This window comes from Hippopotamus amphibius, chromosome 11 (assembly GCF_030028045.1).
Source record: "Hippopotamus amphibius kiboko isolate mHipAmp2 chromosome 11, mHipAmp2.hap2, whole genome shotgun sequence".
NCBI classification, from domain to species: Eukaryota; Metazoa; Chordata; class Mammalia; order Artiodactyla; family Hippopotamidae; genus Hippopotamus; species Hippopotamus amphibius.
The window spans coordinates 79,060,136-79,087,478 of NC_080196.1; the positions used below are offsets into that span (position 1 = coordinate 79,060,136).

Genomic DNA, 27,343 nt, shown 5'->3' on the forward strand with positions numbered 1-27,343 from the left:
GGTAGCCCAGCCCCAGGCCCTTGAAAAGACAATGGCTGGTTTCTCCTTAAGCAGCCCAGGACCGCCTGACCTGAGATGTCAAGAGATGATTATAGAACCCTTGTACAGCGCTTGGAGCCCGGCAGTCTGCATATTTTATAAAAACATCTGTCCCCCAGAGAGGAGAAGCAAAAAGGATCTACTGACTATGAGTCCTCATTCCACCACGGAAGACAGTGCCGGGTGGAATCAGGCTTTATCAATGGTCGCTGAGATGAAGGAAATAAGTAGTCTCCAAGCACCTGATGGACCAGGTATCAAAATAATAGTAATAACTGCATATATTAATACACTTTTCTGGCCTATGTGCCTTTCCAAATTTCTTTTTGAGTTTTTGCCTTTGAAGGGCTCGCAGCTGTGAAAAGTAACTTAACTCTGTGTCTTTTCTTGGCCTTGAGGCAGCCTGGGAAGATAAGACACCAAATGGAACTATGTGTGCCTGGAGGGAATAAAATTATGGTGTAAAACGTTAATCAAGTGCCAAACATCCTCTCTTCACTTTTCACTCATTGTTTTCCGATATAATTAACATTCATATGAATTCAGCAAATAACATACAGTGAATGTGAATCCACCTTTCCCCCCACCAAGCATCGGGAAGAATCTTAAAAGTCACTGGATCAGTTTTACAGAGAAGCCCTGCCCGAGACATTTAGGGACTCACAGAGCCAGAACTGAAACTTGTTTTTCCACCTTGAGAAAAGCAAATAAACAAAAATATCCTAAGCAATTGCTGGTTTTTCAAGCCTACTCTTTCGGGTTGTCTTCCTGGCCTGTGTTACGCAGACTCCAGGCACTATCTTCCGAGAATGCACCAACACAAAGCTTCAAACAAGTCTGGGACAGGCCTTGGGGGTGTGGGAGGGGGGGACATCGACCCGGGGGGGGGCCCTCACACAGAAGGGTGTCGGTGTTCCTCTCGGGAGCATCTCGCCGCCAGCTTTAATAACTGCTTCGATGTGATTCGCTGGAGCAAAAGGTGAGCATCGCCCGGATCAAGCCGGACCTCCAGTCAGAGAGTTGGAAGGTCGACTTTTTCCTCCTCGCAAATTGAAAGAGGCTTTTAATTCTCTGCGCCCCTCCCCCTTCCCCTGTAAAGTTTTGTTTTCTAACTTCAACTTGTTTTCCCTTCAACCTTCGGTTTCCATCTCGGTTGCCCGAGAATCGCTGTAAATAGCCAAGTTCACGCAGACGAAGGAAAGGATACCTTTGTGTACCTAATGAGCCACCGCGTGGCCGCGGAGAACCGCGCGCAAGAAGGAAACAGTTTTGTCTGGCGCTGGTGAGAGCGGCCGGGGGGAGGGTGAAGCCGACCCGAAGGCGTGTTTCGTGGAGCCGCTTCGAAAGCGGCGGAGGCAGCCGAAGCGGCTTTCGAAGTTAGCAAACAAAGCGTCTCCCCAGTAACGGCCCGGCTCCCGACGAGGTTGCTGCCACTCAGGCCGCCGAGGCGCTGCGCCCGCGCCCCGGCTCCTCCTCCTGCGTCCCTCCTCCCCCCTGCTCCCGGGTCCCCAACGGATGTGAGCCACCAATCCCAGCCACAAACAAGCCTTCAAACGCGAGAGCGGAGCGGCCCTCCGACGGGCCCCTCCCCGCCCCACATCTGTCCTGCGCGCGGGCGCAGCGGCTGATTCATCTGCAGCCAGGCCGGGAAGGAACTGCGCTCCGGCAAGTTGCAGGGGAGCCTCCAGGCTGGTGGTTTCCCCCAGGACCGTGTTCCTCCCTTGGCCGTTTTAGATGTGTGTTCTCTTAGGTGCCAAGCAGTCGGCACACCACAGGAAAAAAAAATCGTAAGGTTGCTGCCTTCTTAGAGTGACGCTGTTTTCCTTGTTTATTCATTTTAAGTCCTGTAATTGGAAAAAAACCACCCAAGCTTTGTAAACTCTGGCCTTAATTCACTCTCGGGGCGAGGGTGTCTTTTGCGGGGAGGGTGAGTAGGTGGGAGGCTGGCTTTAATTTTCAGTGTAATTCTAAAACAGAGGCTCCAAAGTCTAGTTAGTCACCGTTTGGCTGCCTAATTCCTCCTTGGGTTGAACCTTATTTCCAAGGAACTTCTGCTGGGTTCTTCATCGAGGTTACAAAACAAAAACAGCACAGAGCAGAAACCGGAGGCAGACTCGGGCGCTGACGTCTCTACTAGGACTATTTACGTTGGGTTTTTTTTTTTTTTTTTATTATGGGGAAAGTCTTAGTGTGGCATGTGACAGTTCGTTTACTTCAAAACAACGGGACAGACACGCGAAAACTACACCCAGAGGAGAGGGCGGGAGGGGGCCTGCGTTTCTTGAAATCAGCCTAACAGCATCTGGTCTTTTAAAAGGGTAATTTGAACTCCTGCTGGAGTCCTCCTACCTCTCAACCAAAATAAGCCAACAGGAACATGTGTTTACTTAATGGTTAGTTTCTGTTTGAAATACACGGGGGGAGGGCTGGGGGAGAAGGGGTCCCTAGCAGGATATAAGTCCTAAAAGTAGACTCTGTTTACCGAAACAGACGAGTGGCTCCGGGGGTGTAGCCCCCTTGCCATGAAGGCGGCACAGCTGCCCGGGTCCGGGGTGGGGGTGTCAGGCCGAGTCTCGGTGGGGCGGGCGCGCGTCCGGGCCGGCCCCAAGGCAGAGACTTTTAAAGAGCATGTGAGCATGACAAGTGTCTGTCCGCAACATGTTAGATTTCGAAACTGCCTTGCAATCCAGTCCGGAACTCGCAGCTTTAGCCCGGGGGAACAGACTTTCGCCTGGGGTGTCTGTGTCTCATCCTCCCCCACCCCCGCCCCCCACTGTTGCTGTTGCAGGAAGAGCCCCGGGAGAAGGGCGCGCCGCGCCGCGCCCGCGTGTCAATGGCAGCCGCGCATTCTGGAAGAAGTTGGTTCTTGTCCCGAATACTTTTCCTACGGAGCCCCGCCCCTTGAATCAGCAGCCGCTGTCTTCTCCAGCGGCCCGAGCGGGGACGTGGGGTTGGGGCAGCTGTCAAAAACGAAAGGGGAGCCTCTTCTTCCCTGGGGTGGAGGAGGAGGAGGAAGAGGGGACGGCCTTTTTTCCATCTGTTGCAATTTCCTAACCTAACGCACCCTCGCCGGTCCCGGGAAGAAAGGCCCAAAGGAAAAACTCGAGGCGATCTGCTGGTGCCGCCACCGCCGAGCCGGGGATGCGGGCGGCGTGCGCGCAGCGGGAAGAAGGGATCGCGTTTCTGGGCTCGACCGCCCCCACGAGGGACGGGTGACGCGGGGCGCGGGGTGAGGCGGCGCTCGGTGCCGTCCTGAGCGGCTGGAAGGTGCGGGGGAGGGGCGGAGGAGCGGCGGAGAGGCCGGGCGGGCGGGGGACGGGGCGGGCGGCTGGGGGCGGAGGCAGGACCTCCTGTACCTTCCCTCTTCGCCTCGCTCACTCTGACAGCGCCGAGGTGCGCGGAGCAGGAGCTGGGAACAAAGGAGCGGAGTGGGGAGGGGAGCGACTTGGGCGAGGGAGAGCCCCCGGCCGGCTGCCAGAAGATCCCGGCCGGAGGAAGCCCAAGTGTCACTTGAATTCCACCCAAGGAGCGGGCGCCTGGGATCCGAGCGCCTTGTTTAGCAATAACGGCTGGAGCGCGTCCTATAAGTTACAGGAGAGTCGGCCGAGGAGGACAATCGCTCGGCCCCTCCGCCCTCGCTTCTCGCCCCCCGAGACCCAAGGGTCGCCTCGCGCTGGAAGGGGAGCTCCAGAATGAAAAGCAAGAAAGGTAAGGCTCTCCGGCTGCGCGCGCCGTGGACGCGCGTCCCGGGGAAACGTGCTCGCGGGGCGGCGCTGGGCTTGGGGCGAGAGTGACTGGGTGGACTTTTCCGCCCGGGGGCTCGCAGGCCCAGGCGGCGGCGGTTCTCTTTGTTGAGGCTGTGTGTGAGATGGCAGTGGCTGTCTTCCTTCTAGACACAACACGAGGGGCTGTTGTGGGGAGACGGGCCTCTCCACGCTGCTGGCACGTTGTCAAGAAACACGCTCAGCGCCTTGTTTGTGCGCCTCCAAGTTTCATTGTCTCCGCCGACACCCCACGCTCCGCGGAGCCGCCGCGTGGCTTCTCGCTCGCTCTCGCGGCCGGGGGAGTGGGGTCTGGGTCGGGGACACCCCGGCCCCGCTTTTCCCCTTTGGGACCCGGGGCGGCCCGGCGGGCGGAGCCGCGGCGCCTTTGTCCCAAAGTTGGGCTTCTGAGTCCCCGCTCACTCCCGGCTGGGCCGGGCACGTCTTCTCCAGGGATGGGGCGTTTTCACCACCGGAGGAATGCGACTCGGGACCCCTGGTCGCCCCCGGTGTCGGCCCCTTTGGAATGCTAAACTTTTCAGAATTCCCAGCCTCTAAAAAAGTTTTCCCACGATGAATTTGGGGCAAGAGGAAGAGATAGGGCTGAGGGCAAGCGGCGTGCACTCAGAATGAGTCCAAGTGTGACATGCAAACAGTGAGTCTGTCATTGTTTCCGCGAAGCGTTCTGGAAGCCTTGCAACTAAAACTTGCCGTCAGTCTGGTTTAAAAAAACAAAATACACAGGGGAAAAAAAAAAAAAAAAGACACCACCACGAAAGGTCAAAGAATGTTAACTCCCTTTTGAAGTTAACTTTTGAGTCCCTGGCAGGGAGGCACCCCCGAACGTTCGGTCGTGGGCCGGAGCTGGCTTTTCAGTTGTGATTTCTGTCGAGTGGTTCAAAACAGAAGTTAATCGCTCGGGGAAGCCAGCGCGGGCGGGGGCGGGGGGTGCTGCCGCGCATGCCCGGCAGCGGCCAGAGTTTCTCCTGCTCCACATTCTTTCAGACTCGTCGAGAGAGTACAGTTAAAACGAGACTCCCTCCCGTGAGAGTGGGGCAGCCCAGAACCCTAGCGGGTTCCCTCGGCCACGTTTTCACCTGGGGCTTCTGTTCGTTTGATCCTGGGCTGGTGACTTTGAAACACGCGGAGCTCCCCACCCTCCCGCTTTGCGGGCGGGAGTCAAACGAAACGTCCCTCCCCGGGGCCTTGGTGGTTGTAGTGGAACTAACTTCCCGCGCCCCCTCCCCGGGGACCGTGAGGGCGAGCGCCCGGGCTCAGAGTTCTGGACGTTTAACTGCACTCGGCGAGGAAACGAGCGCGAGGAGCGCCCGGGAGGCCGTGTCAACTCGTGGAGGACTGACAGGTCCAGATCGTCCTCCTCCCTCCCTCGTGGTGCACTGGCTGGGATAAGTTGGGGGGTTGTTTTTGACGGATGCCTCTAGTGATCCGAGAGCAGAGCTGGGCTTGCGCCGGGGCGGCCCCCCCACCCCCATTGTTGGGGCTCTGGCCTGGGTGGCGAGTGGTGATCCTTTCCGGCCACCCCCGAGGCTCTCGGGTATCTCCCGCCCCCCATCGCCCGGGGGCCCACCCCCATGCCTCCCAGCCCCCCTCCCCCGGCTCCCCCACCCCAGCAGAGGGACTGGGCAGGAACCCGCCGGTCCCTGGGGAACTTTCGGGGCGCGCTGCCCCGGGCGCGGGGTCCTGCTCCTGCGCGCAGGCTCATGGAAACAATGAAAGGTGACGTGTTGGAGGGGAAACTTCGCGACTGGTTCGGAGCCCGTGCGGGGGAGAGGAGACGGCCGAGGTTGCCCGGGTTTCTTTCCCTTTTTAGGTTTTCCTGGCAAATCCTCTGCGGGTGGGCAGGCCCCTCAGGAGGTTGAGATTCACGGCCCCGTTTCTAGTTTCTTGTTGTAATCTGAAACTCCACGGCCTGGGTTTGCGCTCACTCGTGCGATCGGAGGGGCGACTTCAGCCGGGCTTGAGAAGCTGGCGGAACAAAAGCTCCCGAGCCGGCGGGGCCGAGCCCCTCCCTCAGCGAGTCCCGCTCGGTCCTGCGCGCCCCCGCCCCCGCCCCGGCCTCCAGCCACCTGGGGGCCCCGCGCGCATGGCCGCCTCCAGGTCTCCGGAAGAGATCTGGCTCGCCGAGCTGGATTATTGTCTGTGCGTCTCATAAAAGTCTGTGAAAATCTTTTCAAGTTTTGTTGAAAACAAAAGCACTTAAAAACTCAGTCGCTGAGCCGGGGATTTGGTAAGACTGATTTGTGATAATAGTGTGTCGTCTTAGAAAACTGAGGATGCCCCAAAGATTTCCCCAGATGACTTCCAAACAACCAGAAGTTTCGTTGAGGAAAATCCCCAAAGTCTCTTTGCTCCCGGCTTCTGAAGATGTGGGATTCTTGCTTTAGACTTGCTCTGCGGCTGGGTTCAGCCCAGCGCTCCTTGGATTTAGTGCCTGGGGGATTAAGTACGGTTCCTGTGGCTTCTCCTGAGATATTCTGGTCAGGAAACTTGTTAGGTTAGGTTTGCTTTTCCCTAGTTGTACACTTAAACGTTACCTTCGGTTACCAGATCCTTTTCTAGCCCCTTCCAGATTTTTTTGAGTCCAACTACACAACCACTGTCTCTCTGGCCCTCCCCCGGGCTCTGCCCCTCCCTCTGTTCCTATTCAGAAGAAGAAAAAAAAACCACCAAACTTTTTAGGGCTGTGGGATCCATAGGCCATCTTGCGGCTTTCTAAACAACATTTCCTTGTATGTGGATGGAGTAAAAGAGGCTTGTGGTACCCCCTCCACCCCCCCACATTTTTTAAAGTGTGAGCAGAGCAAGAAGTTTGGAAACAAGTCGTAACCGGGAAAGTGTTCAAAAGCTCTGTTACAATAGGAAATGAGTAACGTGGAAAAGTCTTTTTGTTTTTCCAAGTTGAGCCACAATCCGGAGGGAGAATTTTAATGAAAACAGTCCTGACAGCAGCAAACGTGGTTTGCTGTAGTGAAATATCAGCTGGCGCAGCCAGGGAACTTAAGTCTTAACTTCCTCTTCCTCCAGCTTTTGTGCACATATTGGAAATATTTGTTAAGAGGTCCGGAGGCCTGGCACTCACTTATTTAAATGAACTGAGTGAGAACAGAGTAAAGTCGCTGCAGTTTGGTGTTGCTTAACTGAAACCTGCTTTTGTGTCACTAGCTTGTTTTGAAAGATCAGGCTTCTTGTCAAACTGAGTAACCAGATCAAAGGACAGGCTCTAGGGGTTTTTTGTTTCAAACTATTCCTGATTATCAACTTTCAGTTGGGAATTCACTGTTCAATGAGCAGATTTTCACACTGTTTCTAAAAAGTTAAAAAAAGGGGGGGGGGGCGGTTGATAGCCTAGGGAAGAAGTTCTGGCTTTTCAGATTTTTTGAAGAGCTTAAAAATTGCTTCATTCAGATTTGCTTCAGTCATTCAATTACTTGACATGTTTTTAAAAGTTAAGATTTCTTTATCAGAGCAAATGTAAAACAGGAACATTTATAATTTCTTAAGGTTTTTTCTTGTTAATAGTTCTTCACCCAGATTTCAACATAGGTTTTAAAAGTTTCCCATCTTCTCAACAGTGAAAAGCACTTTCAGTTTTAAACGTGCCTCCTTTTTCTGGAACTTTTTTTTAAAGCAGTTTAGTAAAATCTGGATAGGGAAATATCAGATACACGGCGGCCTGTAAAACTTAGGATTCCTGGGCCTTTTATTGATGACCGTTTGTTAATTAAACCTTGAGCTAAAGTGAATTTGCAAGATCATCCTACTCTTTTGTTAGAACTTGCTTTACTTTGTCTTTGGAAGGTTCTGCCTTTTCTGCAGACACTTCCTCCAGCACCTTCTGCCCCCTGCAGTCCAAAACTGAAAATGCATCACCAAGTAGAGTTGGGCTCAATTAACTGGCGAGCTATCTCATCAACACACCTTTGAATAACTTTTTAAGTTTCATTGTGTTAAAATGCTTTAAAAGATTGGATTTTGGGGAAGATTCCTTTAAAATACGTTGAATGGTTTATCAGTCTGAGGAATATTCAGTTTTTATGTCTTATCAAGGTAAACCTCTTTCCTAGTCACCAAAGTTAAGAATTACTACCTTTAAATTTCATGCTACTTTAATTTCCTTTATATAGAAAGACTGGTTTTTCAAGCATACTGTAGTTTGCAATTCATTTAAGTTTAAAAAATTCTAAATTGTCTTCAAAAAGGAGAACATATTTCTTTAGTCAGCCTTTTGTAGCTTTGAAAGGGGTGGGGGTTAAAGTTCAGAATGATCTTTGAATGTCTAACAGGGCCAAGTATGGAACTCAGTCTGTGTGTGATTTAAATATTCTCTATGGTGTGTGAATTTTTTAAATTTCTGGTGGGATTAAAGTACTTGTAAACAAAAGAAAGTACCTCTGGGGGTTGCATATTCAATTTTCTTTGTCATGTAATAATTTCAAGTCTGAACTCTGCTTTTTTCTTTCTTTCTTCCTTCCTTCCTTCCTTCCTTCCTTCCTTCCTTCCTTCCTTCCTTCCTTCCTTCCTTCCTTTCTTTCTTTCTTTCTCTCTCTCTCTCTCTCTCTCTCTCTCTCTCTCTCTCACCCGGAGGCTTGTGGGATCTTAGTTCCGCTACCAGGGATTGAACCAGGCCCTCAGCAGTGAGAGCACGGAGTCCTAACCACTGGACCGCCAGGGAATTCCCTGAACTCTGCTCATTGATATGTAGTATTCTAGGTTCAGATTAAACTGGCAATTGAAATTTACAGAAATTTTAAAATTTATTAAGTATTAGGCATCTTTTGACCTCTTACGTAAGTACTAAACATAGAAAAATATTTTTATGCAGTGAAACTGAAAACTTCAGTGGTTGTTTGTATTTAGTAAAAAGTGACTAGTACTGTCCATTAAAAGTAGGTGTCTAGTTTTGAATAAATGGAAGTAGCGATGAAAAGGAAAAGAAAAGAACTGGCAGAAAATTCTGGCATGCATTTTATCTTTAGAGTACTAACTGGGTCAAGTATGTAATTTTCCTTCGTTATACCAGTGGAAAAAAATCTTCCCTTTTATTACAAAACCTTCAGTGGAAGAGGGAGGAAGAACATTTGAAATGTACATTAGGATACTCTTGGCTTGTATTTCCTAATTAGCAATGACCTCACAGAGAAGATTGTCAGACACATCCCGTCTGCTGTGGCCCTTTCCTGTTTCACATGTGGCAAGCTGTTCACTTTGGGTGTAGCTTTGTCTCACTTGCTGGATTAGACTTTTCTGAGCATCATTCAAAAGGAATGTGAGACACTCAATCCTATAGAAAAGTGGGTACAAAAGGGAATCTGACAGTGGGCCAGCAGTCTAGAATATGCTGCTAGTCCAGTTTCTCTTGAGATTTCACATGAACTCTGGTGTTTTAGGACAGAAAACACCAGTCCTTCGCTTGGCTCTCAGGAGCTGAGAAAACACAGTTGTGCTGAGTGGTCAAAAGAGGTGAGCTTTGCAGTAGGTGCTCTGCTGATAAAAGCAGCTGACAGCTGGCCTCTGTCCTCTCCTAGGTGTTGTTGCTGCATCTGGCAGTGAGACCGAGGATGATGACAGCATGGACAGCCCCCTGGACCTCTCCTCTTCTGCTGGTTCCAGCAAGAGAAGGCGGAGGGGCAACCTGCCCAAGGAATCAGTTCAGATTCTCCGCGATTGGCTATATGAACACCGATACAATGCCTACCCCTCAGAGCAAGAAAAAGCGTTACTGTCCCAACAAACACACCTCTCTACACTACAGGTAAGGAAAAGGAACAGCAGCTGTATGCTGGGGGTGGTGGGGGTTTTTTTTCCCCCAAAGTCACTTTCTAGCATTCCTGTATAGCAAGTCATTGAGTGCCTACCCACTCAAAAAAAAAAAAAAAAAAAGGCCATATCTTTTTCTCATAAACTCTATAGTGCTAACAGCTAATAACTGGCTATATAGAGAAAGAGAAACACTTGACAGTCATCTGTCAAACAGCATTTCCTTTAAGGCCTAAAAGAGCCTTCCTTTATGCAACAAACATAAAAAGGAGATTAAATCTTACCCTATTGCCCAGGAAACTGGTTTGATATTTAAACAAGGACAGACTTCAGTGAGGTAATTCATGTTCTGTCTGTTGACATAGTCATTTGAACTGGGAAAAATCAGTAACTGGGAGGAGTGGCTCTTTTCATATAGGAAAGGTTTTCCTGTAATTGATTAACTTAAATGCTGGGTGGTAGATAATAGGTTAACATGGGGAGAGTTAAAAGGTAAACTTCCCTCTCTAAATCATTTTCAGACATTTGAGAATGTATACCTTTTTTCTTCTTCCTTCTGAAAAGGTTTAAGGATGTTGAGAGACCAAAAAAGGAATTGGTATTAGAAAAGGAGGAGGTTTACGACAGGAAGCACCTCTCTTTTCTTGGCCGGGCTCACATATCTTGAAATAACTTTATAGGTTCCAATAAGCCTTTTCAAGCCTTCTTTAATGCAAAGAGAGAGCAGTAAGGTACCCCCAAGAAGGTTCTCAGGTGTGTTGGTGGAGTGTTAAAGCGTTTAAACCATCCCCATGTGATTTCAGGTCTGTAACTGGTTCATCAACGCCCGGCGCAGGCTCCTCCCCGACATGCTGAGAAAGGATGGCAAAGATCCAAATCAGTTCACAATTTCCCGCCGTGGGGCCAAGATTTCTGAAGCCAGCTCCATGGAGTCAGCAATGGGCATCAAAAACTTCATGCCGGCTCTAGAGGAGAGCCCGTTTCACTCCTGTACAGCTGGACCCAACCCAGCCCTAGGGAGGCCACTGTCTCCTAAGCCGTCATCCCCAGGATCCATTTTGGCCCGTCCATCAGTGATCTGTCATACCACTGTGACTGCATTGAAAGATGTGCCTTTCTCTCTCTGCCAGTCAGCTGGTATGGGACAAAACACAGATATACAGCAGATGGCAGCCAGCAGCTTTACAGACACCTCCCTCATGTACCCAGAGGACACATGTAAATCTGGACCAAGTGCAAACACACAGAGTGGTCTTTTCAACACTCCTCCTCCTACTCCACCGGACCTCAACCAAGATTTTAGTGGATTTCAGCTTCTGGTAGATGTTGCACTCAAACGGGCTGCAGAGATGGAGCTTCAGGCAAAACTTATGGCTTAACCCCCTTTTTCAAACAAAACAGTCCTCAGAAATGTTATGATTGCTGGGATGATGGCAAAAGATGAATTTGCATTATTTTATATATTTTTTTATTAATATTTGCACATGGGATTGCTAAAATGAAGCTTCCTGTTACTGAGATGTCCTCAATGGAATACAGTCATTCCAAGAACTATAAACTCAAAGCTACTGTAGAAACAAAAGGTTTTCTTTTTTTAATGTTTCTTGGTAGATTATTCATAATGTGAGGTGGTTCCCAAGATCATGTGATTTTTTTTTTTTTCCCCCTCCCCTTCCCTTTTTTTTTGTTGGTGTTTTTTTTCAGACTGTGCAATACTTAGAGAACCTATAGCATCTTCTCATTCCCATGTGGAACAGGATGCCCACATACTGTCTAATTAATAAATTTTCAATTTTTTTTCAAACAAGTATGAATCTAGTTGATTGATGCATTTTTTTTCATGACGTAATAAAGTATTTTCTTTAAAAATTACTGTAATGCAGAGTATTTTGTTGAGGGAGGCACTTCTTAAAAATGAGTAGGAATATAGCACCCTAGTGAGCAGGAAGTTGGGGGGGTAGGGTGGAGTGTGAGTTAGGGGGGTGTCACGAGCTCTTTGAAGAACTGTGGACAAGCCAGTCTGTATAAACAGGATGTGTGATATTTACTCTTGATAGGAGGCATAGTAGGCCCCTAAATCTTTACTTAAAACTGCATGACAAATGGAAATGAATCATTTCCATCGGTGTTTAGCTAACCACTAAATCCCTTGGTGATCTGGTCTGTGTATTTTAAGACATGACCCATGTTGAAAAGGAAGGTCTCAAAGCACCTGATTATGGCTTAAGTTTTCAGATGTAAACAACCCAAGCAGTTCTTAGTGTTGCCTCCTTCATGTTACCCTCTAAAATAATTTTTGTTCAGTGGTCCAGTTAGGTAAGGCATTTACATTTAAAATCATTTTTTAAAACAGTATCTAAAGTGGTTAAAACAGTGGGGTTCTGTCTCCCATGGGATTGTTAGTTTATTAGGTTTCTTTTCTAAGGTCACGGTTTGTGAAAAGTAGTGCCTTACACAAGTGGAGTTTGTTGAGTTAGGCAATTCTTTATGAAGCCAGGATGGCTGGAAGGGAATTGGTGGTGCTCCTTTCACTTACATGGTTGAGCAGATTTGTCACATGCCACAAAACCATTCTTTGTAGTCATGCTTAGTATGAGGTTTCTTTGTTATTATAGTCATGTTCTTTCCAGCCCTGTCCCAGCTATGAATTGTCCAGTTTGAGGGAGTGTTAGAGCTTCAGTATTATTTAAAGAATGTAGAAAAATTCTTCCAAACTTAAGTTTGTCTAATTTTGAAATTCTGTTTAGAAAGTCCCTACTGTAGAAAGAGCTACACTCAGACAAAAAAGTGGAAGAGAAAAACTTATAATAAGGGCGGCCAAGAGTTGGAAGAGAAATGGGAGGAGAAGGTGGTGCTCTAGTCTGTGAGGGGGGCAGCTTTGAAGGGCACATCAGCCTCAAGTGGGCTGGCCCCACCTCAGAATCCGCAGAAGTAGACAAAAGCAAAAATGAAATAAAGTGCATAAAAGGAACAGAGTAAACAAAAATGAAAAAACAAAGGTGATTAAGAATCATTACCTGCTTTAATAGCTATATCAAAGGCCAAGTACAGATAAGGGAGGCCAGCAAATCCTGAAAGGCTTCCCTTGATAAGACATTTCATTAATCATACTGGGTGGTATTAAATCATATGACTGATTTAAAAGAAAAATAAATGTTAAGGGTGAAATGAAACCCAAACATTAAAGAAAAAAAAGACTCACCCCCAAATAGATCCAGGTTGATAAATAACTGGTGTGTAATAAATGTAGTTGAAAAAGTACATGTAAAGTATTTATTCGAATTGGAGCCAAATAGAAATAAGTTTTTTAAAAAATAAGTTCTTTTTTTAAAAATAAATTTATTTTTTGGCTATGTCGGGTCTTCGTTGCTGCGTGTGGGCTTTCTCTAGTTGTGGCAAGTGGGGGCTACTCTTTGTTGTGGTGCATGGGCTTCTCATTGCGGTGGCTTCTCTTGTGGCAGAGCACAGGCTCTAGGGCCCGCAGGCTCAGTAGTTGGGGCACATGGGCTCAGTAGTTGTGGCGCTCAGGCTCAATAGTTGTGGCTCTTGGGCTTAGTTGTTACGAGGCATGTGGGGATCTTCCTGGACCAAGGATTGAACCTGTGTCCCCTGTATTGGCAGGCGATTCTTCACCACAGCACCACCAGGAATGTCCCAGAAATAATTTTTATGCTTAGTATTTGCATGAAATACCTTTTTTAATTTGTTTACTTTTAACTTAATTTGTGTTTAAAGTTCCTCTCTGTAAGGTAGCATGTAGTTGGATCTTCGTTTTTTATCTATCCTAACAATCTCTGCCTTTTACTTAGTTTGTTTAGCTGGTTTATATTTAGTATAACTATCAATATGTTTGGATTCAGTTTACCATTTGGATTTTTTCCTCCCTTGGTTCCTCTTTTCCTGCCTTTTTTTGGGTTAGTTGAATATTTTTAATATTTTTTTTGTAAATTTTCTGTTGGCTTTCAAACTATATTGTTTTTTAATGGTTGTTCTAGAGGATTACAATATACATATTTAATTTATCACAGTCAGCTTAGTATTAATATTATACAACCTCATACAAAATATTGCAACAGTATAGTTCCATTTATTCTCTTCTTTTTTTGCTGTTTTTCATATATATTATAGCTATACTTGATAAGTCCAACGGTATAATGCTATAATTTTTGTTTGAAACAGGCCTGTGTCTTTTTTAAAAATTAAGGGAAAAGAGAATGTATACAGGCATATCTTGGAGATGTTGTGGGTTTGGTTCCAAACCACCACAATGAAGTGAATATCACAAAGTGAGTCACACAAATTTTTTGGTTTCCCAGTCCATATAAAAGTTATGTTTACATTATACTGTGGTCTATTAAGTTTGCAATAATATTATATCCAATAAAAAATGTACATACCTTAATTTAAAAATACGTTATTTGCTAAGAAGTACAAATCATGGTCTCAGCCTTTAGCAAGTCATGATCTTTTTGCAATACTTAATAACATCAAAGATCACTGAAGGAATTCCCTGGCAGTCCTTGTGGTTAGGATTCTGTGCTTTCACTGCTGAGGGCATGGGTTTGATCCTTGGCTGGGGAAATAAGATCCACAAACCACACACTGTGGCCAAAAAAAAAAAAAAAATCACTGATTACAGATCACTGTAACAAATGTAATAAATATGAAACAGTTTGAAATACTGTGAGAATTACCAAAATGTGGCACAGAGACATGACGTGAACAAATGCTATGGCACCAATAGACTTGACACAGAGTTGCCACAAACCTTCAATTAGTAAAAAACACAAGATCTGCAAAGCACAATAAAGCACAGTGCAATAAAATAAGGTATGCCTGTGTATAGTCTTTTATATTTGCTAAATATCTACCATTCCTGTTCTTCATTCCTTGCGAGTCCGAATGACATGTCATTTCTCTTCAGCTTGAATTTTCTTGAGAATTGTGCAGGCCTGCTGGTAACTAATTGTCTGGTTTTGTTCATTGAAAATGACTTTTATTTTACTTTCATATTTGAAGGATAGTTTCACTAAAGATAGAATTCTGGGTGGTTTTTTTTCCATCACTCGAAAGGCATTTATCGTCTGGCTTCCATTGTTTCTGAAGAGACATCAGCTGTCACTTGTATGTAATATCTCTCTGGCTCTTCCAATTTTGTATTTCAGCAGTTTGGCTATGGTGTGCATAGGTATAATTGTAGTTAACCTGCTTGGGGTTTGTTGAGCTTGGATCTGTAAGTTTATGCTATGTTTTGTTTTTTACCAGTAGGTTTATATTACATTATCTTGTTTCTCTCTAATCTTCAGGATAGTTTGTATTAATTTTTACTTCAGTAACTCTTCTGCTGTCTCTAAAGTGCTGTTGAGGCCATCCAGTGAATTTTGATATCAATTATTGTATTTTTCACATGCAGAATTCCCAATTAGTCTTTTTTTTTTTTATCATTGCTATTTCTCTGCTGAGATTCCCCCATCAGTTTATTATGAGTATGTTTCTTTATGTTATTTATAATAGCATTTTGCTTGGGTAGGAGTCACATATTGATACTGTTTTTGCTTATCTGATGATTTTTTTACTATATGGTGGACGTTATGGTTGGTACATTAATAAAGACTCTGGATTCTGCTACCTTCCTCTGAAGAGTGTTAATTTTTATTCTGGCAGCCAGTTCATTTGACTAACCTGAAACCTCAGTCTCCTCCTCTCCTGTAGTAGATAGTAGCTTAGATCTCTGATTAGTTCTTTCAGCTTCTAGCTGCTGCCTTTCAAGAGACCCCCCTGGGCAAGCTGACCAAGGAATTGGACAGAGTTTACTATTGTTTTTTGTTTGTTTGTTTGTTTGTTTGTTTTATTTATTGGCTGCTTTGGGTCTTCATTGCTGTGTGTGGGCTTTCTTTAGTTGCGGTAAGTGGGGGCTACTCTTCATTGTGATGTGCGGGCTTCTCATTGCGGTGGCTTCTTGTTGCAGAGCATGGGCTCTAGGCAAGTGGGCTTCAGGCCCAGCAGTTGTGGCGCACGGGCTTAGTTGCTCCGAGGCATGTGAGATCTTCCCAGACCAGGGCTCGAACCCATGTCCCCACATTGGCAGGCAGATTTTTAACCACTGTGCCACCAGGGAAGTCCGAGTTTACTTTATATTTATTTTTTAATATTTATTTATTTGGTTGTGCCAGGTCTTAGTTGTGGCAGGCAGGCTCCTTAGTTTTGGCTTGCTGACTCCTTAGTTGTGGCATGCGAACTCTTAGTTGCAGCATGCATGTGGGATCTAGTTCCCCAACCAGGGATTGAACCTGAACCCCCTGCATTGGGAGCTTGGAGTCTTAACCACTGTGCCACCAGGGAAGTCCCTTGGACAGAGTTTAGATTCAGCATTTGAGGTTTGCTCCTTCTGCAGCTCCTTCCTTTCCAGGATTCCTCTCCTAATTTTCCATCTGCTCTGCCAACCCCAACTCTGTCCTTGACATCTCAAGCCACTAAGGCTGCAGCTCTCTGCCACCCCTAGTCTTCTGAAAAATGAGATGTGCCCTCAGGAATCAAGGTACAATCTTACACGTCTTACCCACTTGATGTTCCCTTCTTTTGAAAGTGGATGACTGACCCTCTAGTTACTTTTAAATGCTAAGTCAGGAGTTTTCAAACTTATCTGCACATCAGAATCACCTGGAAAGCTTTAAAAACAACTGTGGCTTGGGTTTCAGAATTTTTTAAAGATCCCTTGGTGATTCTAATGCATAGACAAATTTGGCAACCGCTGCCCTAAATTATTTAGCCAGTTTCTCTTCGTAAGTAGGACATTTAGAGTTGACAATTTATTCTCTTTCCAGACCTAGAAAAATTTATTTTTGTAGCCTTTTGTTGGGGCCTTCAACAATGTTTGTAAAAGAAACGCAACTTGCTGTAGAATTATCACCCAGGTCAACTTTAATTTGGCACTGGGCTCATACTATGATATACATATAGCCCATACGATATGGAAAACCAAGACACTAACAAATAGACCTAACACTTCAGGAAAGGTAAACATGCGTTTGGATCAAACCAAAAAATAAAGTTTATCTCTGGAACCCGGCCAGGGTGTAAAAAGCAGTCTTCAGAAATCAAGTTTTAAACGGTCTCATTGAGAGGAGAATGTGTCGTTTCGACCTCTCACTAAAAACAGACTGCCTCTGACATGAGTTTTATGATTCAGAGACTGAAAACAGAAAATATTCAACATATACCTTGTGGCCGAAGAAAAGGAATAACTTAAGGTTGAAGGTCACAATAGGACAGCTGACAAATAAGGCTGGCATAATAAAGCCATGGCGACCACAGGAGGTACTGCAAGGATTTCACCAAATGTCAAGGAAATGTTTTGTTTGTTTGTTTGTTTATTGTTGTTTTAACATTTATTTATTTAGGCTGCACTGGGTGTTAGTTGAGGGACTCAAGATCTTCATTGTGGCATGCATGTGGAATCTAGTTCCCCGACCAGGGTTTGAACCCAGGTCCCCTGCACTGGGAGCAAGGAGTCTCACCCACTGGATCATCAGGGAAGTCCCAAGGAAATGGTTTTTGGATGAAATGTTTTATAGATACTGGAGAAAGTACAGCCTCTGAAGCACTGAGTCAATGACTTACAAATGGAATAAAATCCATGATCGGAATTTACTCAGATGTGAGAACAGACATTTAACATTAGCATACAGATAAGGAAAATGAAACAGAGGGGTTTTTCTAGAAGGTAAATTGTTATCCTAGGAAGCCTCGCCAGCTTGGTTTTTCTGGTTTTTTGATATTCCGAACTTGTCTTTATAAATAAAATTACTGAAACTTGAACATGGTCACATTTGATTGGATCACTCAAATTTATGACCTTAGGACAAATTCAGCTTTTCTCTCTTGTCTCAAATTATTGCATATATATATATATATATATATATATTTAATACTCTAAAGGCATGTATTCTTTTCGTATAAATTTTAATGTGAGGATAGGACTTTTAGAGACTAAAAATAGATTGAAATACAGTAAAAGGTAGTCTTTTAACATAACCCTTTAAATAAAATTGTTAACTTTTGACTTGTTACCTAATCTGATCCCTAATGTTTTGTTGCTTTGAAGTTCTTTCCAGTGATCTTTGTTTTGAAATTTGATTTATTCAGATGAGTTTGTGAAAAGCCAATGTGTGTATTTACATTAGTTAACTTTTCTTTCTTCCCAGCCGATTCATACAGTCAGTCTCCACAATCTGGAATGTCACTTATTTTAAATTCTCCAGTCAATGGTCCTTCCAATTGTAACGTGGTTTCCTGGTAGCATCTGTAAACCCAATATTGAAATGAAACATGTTAGATTAACTTGGAAAAGATATAATATTTATTGAACACTATTATTTGTTATATTATTATTACAATAGTTCTTGAATACTTTGGGTGCATATTCTCATTTAGTCCTCCGGATGAGCGATGTTATTCCCATTGTGTAGGTGGGGAACCAGACTCATCTGACTTTAGCTTGTGTGTGTCTACCAGCCTAACAGAGCCTACGCTCCCTACCAGATTCTGCAAGTTCACACGTTCCACACACTGTGCCTGAAATGAAACAGCTTGGAACCGTTCCACTTTTATCAGACTGTTCAGTAAAGATTTGACGGTAGCCTTGGCAGACGATCATGTGCAAGTTTTCTCTTTCAAGTACCTCCACGTATTTTTCCGCTATCAAACTCCCCCTCCCCTCCCCCACTCCCTTTCCCTTTGGCCACGTCTGCTTCTCGGGGAGACTTGCAGGATTTGACACATCCTCTTGGTTTCCTAAACCTTATGACAAGCCAGGGCCTGAAATAATGAACTCTCCAAGGCCAAGAAATCTGTTTCGTGGCTTCTCTGTGTAAGTCTTAACACAATCTACTATTCAGTGCATTTCATTTCCAAGTGTCGGCTTTCTGAGCCTGTGACCTTGGCCTACTAACTTTTTTGGTACGTCTCTGGTTTTTATTTTGACTGTGAGAATCTTTAGACTTGTTCTAGTGGCTATAGTTACTCTGTGCTGCTCCTTTCAATTTCCTCTGTCCAAAAAAAATATGTCTTTTCAGCTATATTTCCCCAAATAGAGATGAAGGAACAACTCTGGGACAGAGGGACAGCTTCATCAAAAACTCAGTGTTTTTTCTTTTTGGCCAGGCTGCACGGCTTGTGGGATCTTAGTTCCCAGACCGAGGATCAAACCCCCGGCCCTCGGCCGTGAGAGCTCAGAGTCCTAACCACTGGACCACCAGGGAATTCCTAACACTTGAAGTTTTATAAGGCAGGTAAAGATTTATGACAGTGCCTTTCTACCCCTCTCCTCCAAATCCCCACATATCCACCTTTTGTGAAAGCAGACCGGGTAGTTTGCTTAGAGCCAGAGGTGTTAAATGGTATACACCTGGAGCAAAGATTGGCTTTAAAATAAACACCTTTATGGGAAGAAAATAAAGCAGAGCATTATTTTCCCTTCAGAGACCTAAGACACTGCAAGAATAAACTTAGCCTATGCAAGTTTTCTAAGAGGACTGGCACCTCCCAGCTTGACTAAAAGATTAACTTTATTTGGGGAGGTGTATTACTATTCGCAGGCAGGTGCTGCCCTGATTCGCCAGCTCCCTGTTAATCTGAACCTGCAGAGGCACCTTTGATCGCTCTCAGAGCCTCACCGGCTTCCCCCGTCGGCTCGGGAAACATCAAAAGAACTGTAACGCAGACTCTAATCCCAGCCTTCCTGTTTCTCCGTCTGCCCACTGGGTTCACACAGCAGCGTGCTTTCTTCAGTTGAAGGGCGTTTTCCAGGGTAATACTTGGTGTCACAACGTTCAACGGACAGGTTGGGTGGGGGTGGGAGGTCAGGGGTATCCTTCTTTGTAACTCGGAGCTCTGCCAATGGAGGATCAGGGTTCCTAGGCTCCCTTCCAAGGACATTTATGCGGGTATGTAAATTAATGTCTGCTGGCCTGATGCTGGGTAACCAGGAGAAACAGTTCAGTGTAGGGGAACTCTTATTAGTACGGCAGCTATTAAGTGCAATATATTCTGTTCATCGTGATGGCACTCTGATAACAAGTGTGGGTGATGGGAATTGGGACTCTGCCAATGGATTGGAAATTCTGAGTTTCAAACATACAGCAGTGTGCCTTACCAAGACACATCTATGTTTAAGGGTGATAGGTTAGATAACATCCAGTCGTTTTAAATGTTTTAATTAAATTCTACAGCCAATACTAGCCCTTAGGCTTTATTTCCCTTTCAAGGCCCATACGACTTTGGCCTCCAGGATTTTAGGCATCTGTATTTGGATTTTAAAAACTGCTTTAGGAAGTTCCCTGGTTGCCTAGTGGTTAGGATTCTGGGCTTTCAGTGCCATGGTCCAGATCCAATCCCTGGTCAGGGAACTGAGATCTCACAAGCCATACGATGCAGTCAAAAAAAAAACAAAGCTTTACTTTTTACTTTGCTTCTGGAGGTATTTTAGAACTGGGGGCACAGGTGAAAGAAATTTGAATTTATGTAGCCTCAAGCAAATTATTTGTCATTTCTAAGACTGGCTGCTGCTTCTCTAAATTTGGCAAATATAAAATCTAAATCTCAAGGTTGTTGAGAAAATTAAATGAGGTAACAAAGGGACAATGCTTTAAAAGTTTTAGAGCAGGGGACTTCCCTGGTGGTGCAGAGGTTAAGAATCTGCCTGCCGTATCAATAAAAGTTCTTTAAAAAAAAAAAAAAAGAATCCGCCTGCCAATGCAGGGGACACGGGTTCAATCCCTGGTCCAGGAAGATCCCACATGCCATGGAGTAACTAAGTCCATGAGCCACAACTACTGAAGCTGTGTGCCACAACTGCTGTAGCCCAAATGCCTAGAGCCCGTGCTCCGCAACAAGAGAAGCCACCACAATGAGAAGTCTGCGTGCCATAACAAAGAGTAGCCCCCACTCTCCGCAAATAGAGAAAGCCCTCGCACAGCAACCAGGACCCAAGACAGCCAAATAAATTAATTAATAAAAAAAAAAGTTTTAGAGCAAAGCAGATCTGCAAATGTTGTTGCATCTTAGATAGAATGAATCTCCCTCCATACACCCACCATTACCTGGCCAGGTGCACAGTCCTGCCTGACACAGCCACCTGGCAGGTAAATGTTCCTAGTCCAGTTTCAGCCTTTGATCTTGTCCTGCCAGGCCTGGCCTCACCTGTTCTTCTTGCCTCCAGCCTGTCTTCGCAACAGCAGCAGTTCACGTGTCTGTCTCCACCACCACCCCCTTTGCCACGTCTACTGCCTTCTCTCTGAGGATGTTACACAAAAAAGGGTATGAGGGCTTCAGAAACAGGTTGTACATTGGAGAGAGTGGTGGCCGTTATGCTGAAGACTAGCTAATCATCATCTCTCTCAAACTAGCTGTTTGAATTTTTACCGCTGGCATCATTCCTGCAAAGTTCAAAATAACACTGGTTCTTAGTACTAAAGGGCTGACCATCCAGAGCCTCTGACTTGCTTTCTCCTCCTCCCTCTGGGCTTGCTTAAGAGAAATCCCCAGAAGAGACCTCACTGTGCCTTTTGTGACATTTTTTTCCCCTGTTTTTCTGAATGATGCTAAATTTATTATGACTGAAAATTGTTTTTCATTTCTTCTTGGAGGGATCTTTAGGGATTATTTAGATAAGAAAACTGGGTTTGTATCTTAACCTTTTCAAGTTACTTACTTCTCCAAGCCTCAGTTTCCTCATCTGTCTGTTTTATACTCCAGAGAATATTTATCACCTATCACAGTCTTTTACCAGAAACAAGAACTGGCTGAATAGAATCTCATGTGTCTATTCTTGCATGTTTTGCTTTTGTTTCCTTCCTTCGTTACTCAAGGAAAATTGCTCTCCTTCAACTCTCCTCTTCCTTCACTCTTTGCCCTCCTTTTGTCTTTCTTTATCCCTTTTTAAATTCCTTTACCAGTTTATTATAAAGGAGATTATTAAGGATACAGCAGGCAGATGAAGAAGTACGTTGGGCGAGGTCTGGAAGGGTCCCCAGCACAGGAGCTTCTGACTCCATAGAACTGGGTGCTCCACCCTCCCTGCATGTGGATGCTTTTGTGAACCTAGGAGCTTCCTGCTTTTTGTAGTTTCTTTTTTTTCTTTTTAATAAATTTATGTATTTATTTATTTATTGGCTGTGCTGGGTCTTTGCTGCTGCATGCGGGCTTTCTCTAGCTGCGGAGAGCAGGGGCTACTCTTTGTTATGGTGCTCTGGCTTTGCATTATAGTGGCTTCTCTTGTTTCCGAGCAGTCGCTAGGTGCACAGGCTTCAGCAGTTGTGGCACGTGGGCTCCATAGTTGTAGTTCTTGGGCTCTAGATTGCAGGCTCAGTGGTTGTGGCGCACCAGCTTAGTTGTTCTGCGGCATGTGGGATCTTCCCAGACGAGGGCTTGAACCCGTGTCCCCTGCATTGGCAGGCAGATTCTCAACCACTGCGCCACCAGGGAAGCCCCTTTTTGTGGTTTTGATATACATTTGGCCCTCTGAATCTGCAGATGCAAACCCCAGATGTGGAGGGCCAACTCTATTCGGCATATTACGGCCATTTTACATAATGGACTTGAGCATCCACTGTGCCCTGAAACCAATCCCCCAGGGACACTGAGGGGTGCTTGTGATACCAAGGGGAACCATTAGTTACATCTGTTTCACCTGTAACCTGCCTTCAGTAATCAAGGTCCTTTTAAGTGTTGCTGCAAAAAGCTTGCTTGTCCTCTAAGCAGCACCAGAGCCTAAACAATAAGATGTTTTCCAGGAACTTGGATCAGCTGCATAAAGTTGGAGCTGAGCTGGTTAAGACTGGATAGGGAAAGAAGGAAAAAGTGGATGTGGGTATAGGTGGCTGATTCACTTTGCTGTGCACCTGAAACTAACACAACATTGTAGATCAACTATACTCCAAAAAACCCCCCCCAAAAACCCCTCCATCTGGGCATGCTCGAGTATCTGCTCAGTGATCTTTTGATGTCAGAGGGCCAAAAACTCCACCCTCAGATCGTGCCAAATGCCTTTGTTTTTGAATGTGCAGAGGCTGTGACTGAGCTGCTCCTGCACAGAACAAGGATGACGCACCTGTCTCCCATCACCTTTCCCCACGATCCCCACACCTGAGACATCAACTCATCCCACAAATACCTCCGGGCCCCGGCGTTCCGGTGGGGCGGATCTGTGACTTTCTTCTCCCATTTCTGCCTTAGGCTGTCTATGCGTAAACCCTCTCTGTGCTGCAGAGCTTGGTGTGTCAGCGTTTGACCCGCTGGGCATCAGGTAAAACAAACCTGGTTTGGTAGCAACTTTACAACTGAAGCTGCCTCCTAGGCGGAAGGAAAAGCATTGAGCTTTATTTACTTCAGAAGAAGAATGGTACTAGGCCACTGTGACACTAACTTCTTCAAGCTGGTTTTCTCACCAGTAAAGCTAAAGGGTTGGGTTACGTGATCTGTCTGACCTCTGAAAGCTCTAACTTTCTAAGGACGTAAATACTAATACATACAGATCTGATAACTGTAGGTTTTTTGAAAGTCCCGCAAAATACGGATCATCATAAACTTAAGTAAAAGGTTTACTGTGTGACAGAGTGAAATTAAGAAGTTTAATATAGGAGTCTGAAAGTGATGAAATGACCCCTTTCTTTGGGCAAAACTATCGAAAGGGTGACAAAACTTTAAGGATGATGCTTCAGTCCACGGAAGAGAGGAGTCTACGTTAAAATACTGGAGGGACTTCCCTGACAGTCCAGTGGTTAGCACTCCACACTTCTGATACAGAGGGGCACAGATTCAATCCCTGGTCAGGGAACTAAGATCCCACAAGTCATGCAGTACGCCCCCGCCCCAACACACACAAATTGGAGTCCCAAGTGTTTTGCTTCAGGTAGAAGCAATGGGAATTGATGAAGAGGATGCAGGGTGGGAGGAGGGGAAGGGGGGAAAGATGGGGTGGTTCCATGAGAAGGAGATGGAGGCAGGAGGGGGGTCCCGTGGCCTCGTGGCTGCGGAGTGCCAGCTGGTCCTGCCAAGACCAGGTGCGGTAGCCTTCACTGGAGACAGAACAGGGGAGCAACTCAAGGCCCCTGAGATTTCTTGAGGACAAACAGGGCTCCAGGAAAACCTGGAGATGATTAGGAGTTGATTAGGAAAATGACTGTAATTGTAAACTTAGAAATCAGAGAGGCATTTGGAAACTGGATAGGAAAGAACTTTATGACTCCAAGGAATAAAACTGTGTAGCCTCTGAAGTCAGAATGTAGTGTATTTAAAACTGAGTAGTCTTTTCAGAGTAGCTGGGCAACTGTGCGCTTAACATTGAGGACGTCTGAAGAATAGTTTGTCTCATTTGAGAAAGCCATAGCTATGCAAGGCAGATAGCTTTTGTGCTCGGAGAACCTTTGTGTTCAGGACTCTACTGTCAAAAGGCGGCGGGCAGGGGTGGGGGTGGGGTGGTGGCAGGGTGGACGGTGGGAAGAGAGCCCTGGGAAGCCTTTGGAAAAGAACCCTGCTTCTAGATTCTGGCTGCATCAGAATCTCCATGCAGGAGGCTTTCGACTACAGGTGTCTAGGCTCCATAATTCAAAGTTAGGGCTGGCTCTGTAATTTGCAGGGTCTGGTGCAAAATACACATGTGGGGCCCCTTCAAAAACAGGGAAAAAGCACCATTAAAGGTACTAAAATGTAAAGCTTTCTCCTTTCTGTCGACTTGTCATGGTGTTTTCTATTGTTTATGCTTTTCAGGAAAGAAAAACTACAATTTTAAATTAATAGCATGAGTTTTTACCATCTATCTTTATATTGTGCAATGCCAGTTTTAAATATAATAGCATGTAACACATACAAAATGGCCCAAATTACACACTTTCTATTTCATAACTTGTACCTACATGTATATTTTGTTCTTATTAGGACAGTGGAAACAGTACATAAAAGTAAACTGTTGTTTACTTGTTTTTTTCACTTAAATGCTCACATCCTACCAACATTCTTCACCTTCAGCTGAGTATGGAGGGGCTGGAGGGAGGAGGAACCGTGGTCTGCCTTTTCTTTCTCTGTTTTCTCACCCTTATGGGCATAAGTTGTTGGCTAATACAGGGAAGTCACGAGAACAGGAAAGAATATGCCTGAGTTCCTTGTTTGTTCATGTTTCTTAGAATGTCACTGCTTTCTTTCTGGTTCAAATGGGAAGGATGGCTGCTTGGCGCCATCAGCTCCTCTGCAGGTCTAGCACCTTACCTGGGGAGCACTTTGAGTCTTGCCGATCCCCCAGGCATCATGGGTCCACTGGAGTCCTGCGCTCAGGGGCGGGCGAACGCGATGTGAGGCTGGGGCAGCCGAGGATAGGTGCAGGCACACACGATGTATATGCCCTCCGCTCACGCACGCCCACCACTGTCCCATTGGTCCTCACTTACAAAACACAGATTGGAAGGTACGAGGATTAGGAACTGTAAGGGGGTTATAGCAGGGTGTTAAACCAAATCCAGGCCGCTTCCCAGCACGGAGCCCTGTGCTTACCCGCCCCTGAACGGCCCTGACTCCGCTTCAGTATTTCCCACCCGAAACTTGACTTTGTGCTGGCCAGTGAGTGATCCAGGTTCCATGCTGCGGGGCTTCTGAAAAGGAGGCAAAGCGAGGGAAAGTGAGGACCAGCCAGGCCCCATCGGTGTTGCTAAAGGTCTGGGTGAAGAGACAGAAGGGAAAGGAACTCTGGGTTTCCCTTTCAGTCCCCGTCGTCACTGTCAACGTACATCAAAGTGTTCACACAACTGAGCTGCAGGCCAGCGCTGGAGAAATGAGCAATGGGGCCAACATCCTGTGATTCCAAGAGCTGGAGCCGCACGGGACCACCTGGGCATTTGGTGAGGGACATGTCCTCCCTCCAACCCAGCCCTTGCAAGCCAAAGGGCCATGATGGAAGCCAGGCTGAGGCCAGGGGCTCCTCTGTCAGACCCCAAATAGGAACGCCTGTTCTTGGGGGGCTAGCGGCCAACGGTCCCCTACAATCACCATAACGAGATCAGTGCTGGAAATTCCCTGGCACCGCTGGGGCCCTAGTTCGACTCCTGGTTGGAGAATTAAGATCCCACAAGCTGGTCGGCGCGGACCCAAAACAAAACAAACTGGATCCATCCAAACCCAGCACCCCCTCCTCCCCCCGAGGCTGGTTGAAGAACACTCAGGTTCTCCCTACCATCAGAGCTGGCGTGTACTTTTACCCTATGTTCAGAAGCCACGTAGACTAGGTGGCATTCAAACTAGTCTTTCCACAACCTTTCCTGGAAATGGAAACTTAAGATAGAAGAGTAGTTCACAAAAGTAGTAGCATCAGGAGAAGGTTGCCGGAGTTTATAATATGTTGCTTTCGTGGAGTGAGAACCGTCAAGTGGTTTGGCAGGGCCCTATTTCCCCATCCTTTCTTGCCACTGTAGACTTAAAAAAGCTGTCACACTTGTACAGCATATGTGGCAGTTCAAGGCTGGAGGGCCTGCCTGGGAACCCTAGCTGCTCCCAACTTGCTCCCCGCACACCTTAACTCCATCACTCCGCGGGCCCAGGCCCCCCCCCCCCCCCCCCCCCCCGCGAGAAGCTCCACAGCGGTTTCCTTTGTTGAGTCCACTTGGGAAACTACGTGGTTTAGGGAGAGGTGATACTACCACTGCTCAGAGGTGACTACAGGACTTGGCTAAGGCAGTTCATGTATCAATTTTGTTGTAAAACATGCTCTGAAAAAACAAAGTCTTTAAAAAAAAAAGAAACAAAAACTGTCTAAAAGATGAAACGGAGAAAATCCTGAAACATGGCCCTGAATGTTGCTGGGGATCATCACTCTCAAAGCTGTTGCCATTTCAAGAAAACACATGTACTGGCTCAGTTTCCACATCTATGGGATGAAGGGAATAAGACTGAAGATGTCCAATGCGCCTTTTATGTCGAAATTCAGGGGTTAAAAAATGTAAACAAGGGACTTCCCTGGTGGCGCAGTGGTTAAGAATCTGCCTGCCAATGCAGGAGACATGGGTTTCATCCCTGCTCCAGGAAGATCCCACATGCTTCGGGGCAACTAAGCTGGTGTGCCACGACTACTGAGCCTGCGTGCCGCAACTACTGAAGCCCTAGAGCCCGTGCTCCTCAACAAGAGAAGCCACCACAATGAGAAGCCCACACACCTAAATGAAGAGTAGCCCCCCCGCTCACCACAACTAGAGAAAGCCCGCTGGCAGCAATGAAGACCCAACGCAGCCAAAAAAGAAATTTTTTTTTTAATTTAAAAAATGTAAACAAGCATTAAGCTCTAATTGGAGACAGGGATGCTGAAGTATTCAGATACAAATGTCTGCAGCTTACTTTGAAATGCATAAGAAAATAGAGATGGCTGGCTGGGAGAGGGATAGGTGGTAGATGGGTGATACCACGAGTCCAGGAAGGTGTTACTCCTAAGAGCTGGCAGTGGGTACATGTGGGGGTGATCACTGTCACAGTCTTTCAATTTGGCTGCAAGTTTGAGATGTTACATTGTGAAATGTTGGGGGCGGGGAAATGAGCACTTTGGCATCCAGTCTTCATGCCTAATGCAGGAAAAATGAACAACGACATGAAGTAACCTGTCCAACTGGTTAAAAAGCTGTTAGATTTAATAGCTAATCTAAGATGTTGTAAGCAAACCAATTTCAAACCTTTGTGCAAGAAACCAAAATTCAGAACTTATGCTATTGCAAAAATGTTACAGTAGCAATTGT

General features: G+C 45.9%; 1 protein-coding gene across 1 annotated transcript; it reads left to right on the forward strand.

Annotated features, from left to right (window-relative positions):
- The first annotated feature begins 3,140 nt into the window (after positions 1–3,140).
- TGIF1 (TGFB induced factor homeobox 1) lies at positions 3,141–11,386 on the forward strand. The gene is made up of 4 exons (XM_057700212.1): positions 3,141–3,268; positions 3,426–3,747; positions 9,347–9,573; positions 10,382–11,386. The coding sequence occupies exons 2-4, from the start codon at positions 3,732–3,734 to the stop codon at positions 10,955–10,957; spliced, it is 819 nt and encodes a 272-aa protein (XP_057556195.1). The 5' UTR covers positions 3,141–3,268; positions 3,426–3,731; the 3' UTR covers positions 10,958–11,386.
- Positions 11,387–27,343: the final 15,957 nt, after the last annotated feature.

Bases quoted from the DNA above. Each gene is read 5' to 3' on its own strand.
- TGIF1 (XM_057700212.1), top strand. The intron at 9,574-10,381 runs GTAAGGAAAAGG...ATGTGATTTCAG, and splicing joins CACACCTCTCTACACTACAG to GTCTGTAACTGGTTCATCAA.